General features: G+C 52.2%; 1 protein-coding gene across 1 annotated transcript; it reads left to right on the plus strand.

The window, feature by feature from the left end:
• Positions 1 to 255: 255 nt before the first annotated feature.
• Positions 256 to 2,259, plus strand: CLUP02_18408 (uncharacterized protein; the record flags this gene model as incomplete). The annotated part of the gene is made up of 3 exons (XM_049297310.1): positions 256 to 772; positions 850 to 1,238; positions 2,197 to 2,259. The coding sequence occupies 3 exons, from the start codon at positions 256 to 258 to the stop codon at positions 2,257 to 2,259; spliced, it is 969 nt and encodes a 322-aa protein (XP_049138534.1).
• Between the last annotated feature and the right edge of the window lie 325 nt (positions 2,260 to 2,584).

Genomic DNA, 2,584 nt, shown 5'->3' on the forward strand with positions numbered 1-2,584 from the left:
AGTCCTCGCGCCTCTTCCTCCCATTCGAGTTGAGCATTGTAGACGCCACGTAGATCTGTATAAGAAGTCTGACTTTCTCTAATGCCCCAGAAGACTTCTCTTCTTTTCTTCTCTCGGCCGTCAGAAACACACGCACACGCACACGCACCATTTGCCTCTTTGCGTCCCTCTCCCTCTCTCTCTCTTAGTCTTGCGTTGCTGTGTCTGTAGTAGCCGTTCTTTTCTCTACTTCTCTCACTCTCACTCACTGAGACAATGTCCGCCGCCATTCTTCTCGCCGAGTTTCGTGTTCTCTGCGTTCTTCATCAAGCCGACCCCGGACGCGCCCAGATCCCCGAGAAATGGGATACCCTGTGCCGACAGTGGTGGTCCGAGACCCGCGATGCGGACGAGACCGAGACCGAGGAGGCCGACTGGTCTCGCTTGATTCAAGAAGCCATCCCCCCTGACCAGCTGGACCAGGCCCTGGGCCTCATATATGAACCGGACATCGACGAAGTGACCGGTGACGCCTTGATCCGTCTGAACCGGGCGTGTTTGTCTCTGGGGCTCACCAAACCCGTTTTCTTTCTGCTCTTCGGGGCCAACATTGCCAAGTCGACGCAGAGTCTCAAGTACCTTTCCGGGTTATGCAATCCGAGATCTGCCCCGGGCTCCGGCCACTCCCCCAACGCCGTCATCGCCGCCGTGCGCCTGGCCATGAGGCTCCGTCACAAGTCTGCCCGCGCGTTCCCTGTCCCAGTCGTTAGGGACGTCACCACCGCTCGCAAGAGTAAGTTGATTTCTTTCACAAAGCTTCTTCAGTCACAATCCCCTCTCGCTTTGATTCTGACATGAGATGTACTACAGACCTCCAAGCTGCTGCAGCAGCAATTCCCGCCGCCGCCGCCGCCACCGCCGCCACCACAACTCCCCTCGCAGAGGAGAATGTGGAGGAGCCACGCGCTGTCCCTTCTGAGGAAGCCCGCGACAACATCAGCGCCCAGGCCCTGGAGCCCTTCCCTGACCCCAACCCCTTTGACGCTTCCCCCGTCCCCTCCCCCCGCGTCCGCTCCCCACGCATCCACTCCCCCCAATTTAACTGGCCGGAGAATGACCTGTTTTCCGAGCTCGCGGAGGACACCGCCGCTCTGAATCTCGGCGCGTCAGAGAACGAGGATGAGGAGATAGAGGACGGCGCGACGGGGCTTCCCGAGACTGAAGAGGAGGAAGAGGAAGAAGACCTGACCGATCATTGGGTCAGACTATGTCGGGAGCTATCCGACCTCCCCATCCCCGATTGGGCAAAGGGTAGCACGAACATGACGTTTCAGGGCTGTCGTGTCTTGGCAACTGCCGTCGTTACCCGCGTTCTCGAGATAGAGGCCACTGGCAAGGACATGTCGCCGGAGGAGAGGGCTTCCCCCCAGCAGCAGCAGCAACAACAACAGCATCAGCATCAGCACCACCACCAGTAACATCATCATCGCCACCATCTTCACCAGCAACTTTCTTGGGCCGCAGGGGCGGCATTAATTCAAAACATTCTGTTTCCCGCTCTGCATTCGTGTCTGTTTTCCATGGTGAATATTGTATGATCGTGCCGATTACTGGTTGTTCTGATCCTTTGTTCTTGATATGTTCCACTCGTCTCATGATGTATATCTCTGAGGAGAGGATGAAGAAGATGCGTGATCTTCATGATAGAAATCATTTTCTCTCCGGATTATATTCAATGTTTGTCTGCAAATGCAACACGTAACATGATCAAATGATTCCTCTGGATGAAGCAGCTGACAACGCTGGGCTTTTGTCATGCCACTCTTCCCCTCAAATACTGGCTATCATACGATTCCATCGTAAAAGTAAGTAGGTGAGCAGTCAGGCTCACTAAGACTTGTAGGCTTTGGTGCTCAAAACACAACTTTTCATCAAAACATGAAGTAGATCTCATGATTCCCTTCTATTTCTCTCTTTTCCTTGAAGTTTTGATACTTGTTGGGTGATAAAAAGTTTCACACCGAGGCTACGGGCAAGCCATGGATGAAAGACCTCCTCTTGATTCCGAGTAGCAGATTCATCAGTATCAAACCTAATATATTGAGAGATTCCCCCTGAACACCTCTCTCTGAAACTCATGTATCTGCAAACGCATATTAGAACCCAAGTCTGCACTTAAATCTTCATGTTCAGGATCATATATTCTCCTTGGTTCAGCCTCTAGAAACGGTAAATGGCGTCTTTGAACGGAACCCACCTCCTCATATTCTCGGCGCCTAAGGAGACCGCCTTCAACGGCTGAAGTCTTAATGTGACATCAAGAGGGGCAACCAAGACGATTTTCACAGAGCTAGGAAAGAAGTGCATCTGACGAAAGTTTGCCAAACGTGAGGGAACAATAATCTCCCCCACAGGGCAGATAAATCAACCAGTCTCGAGACATTTCTGCTCTTTTATAAGTGATATCCTGAAAGGGATTCCAAAAACCCAGAGTTTCTCACTGAAGACGAGTTTGTAGACGTTACCCGTATCCCCCAAGTACAAGAATGGTAGCTGAGACACACACGGAACATGGCCAACTACCAAACTCTTACCCCTTTTCACC

The sequence above is a fragment of the Colletotrichum lupini genome, chromosome 11, assembly GCF_023278565.1.
Source record: "Colletotrichum lupini chromosome 11, complete sequence".
Taxonomy (NCBI): Eukaryota; Fungi; Ascomycota; class Sordariomycetes; order Glomerellales; family Glomerellaceae; genus Colletotrichum; species Colletotrichum lupini.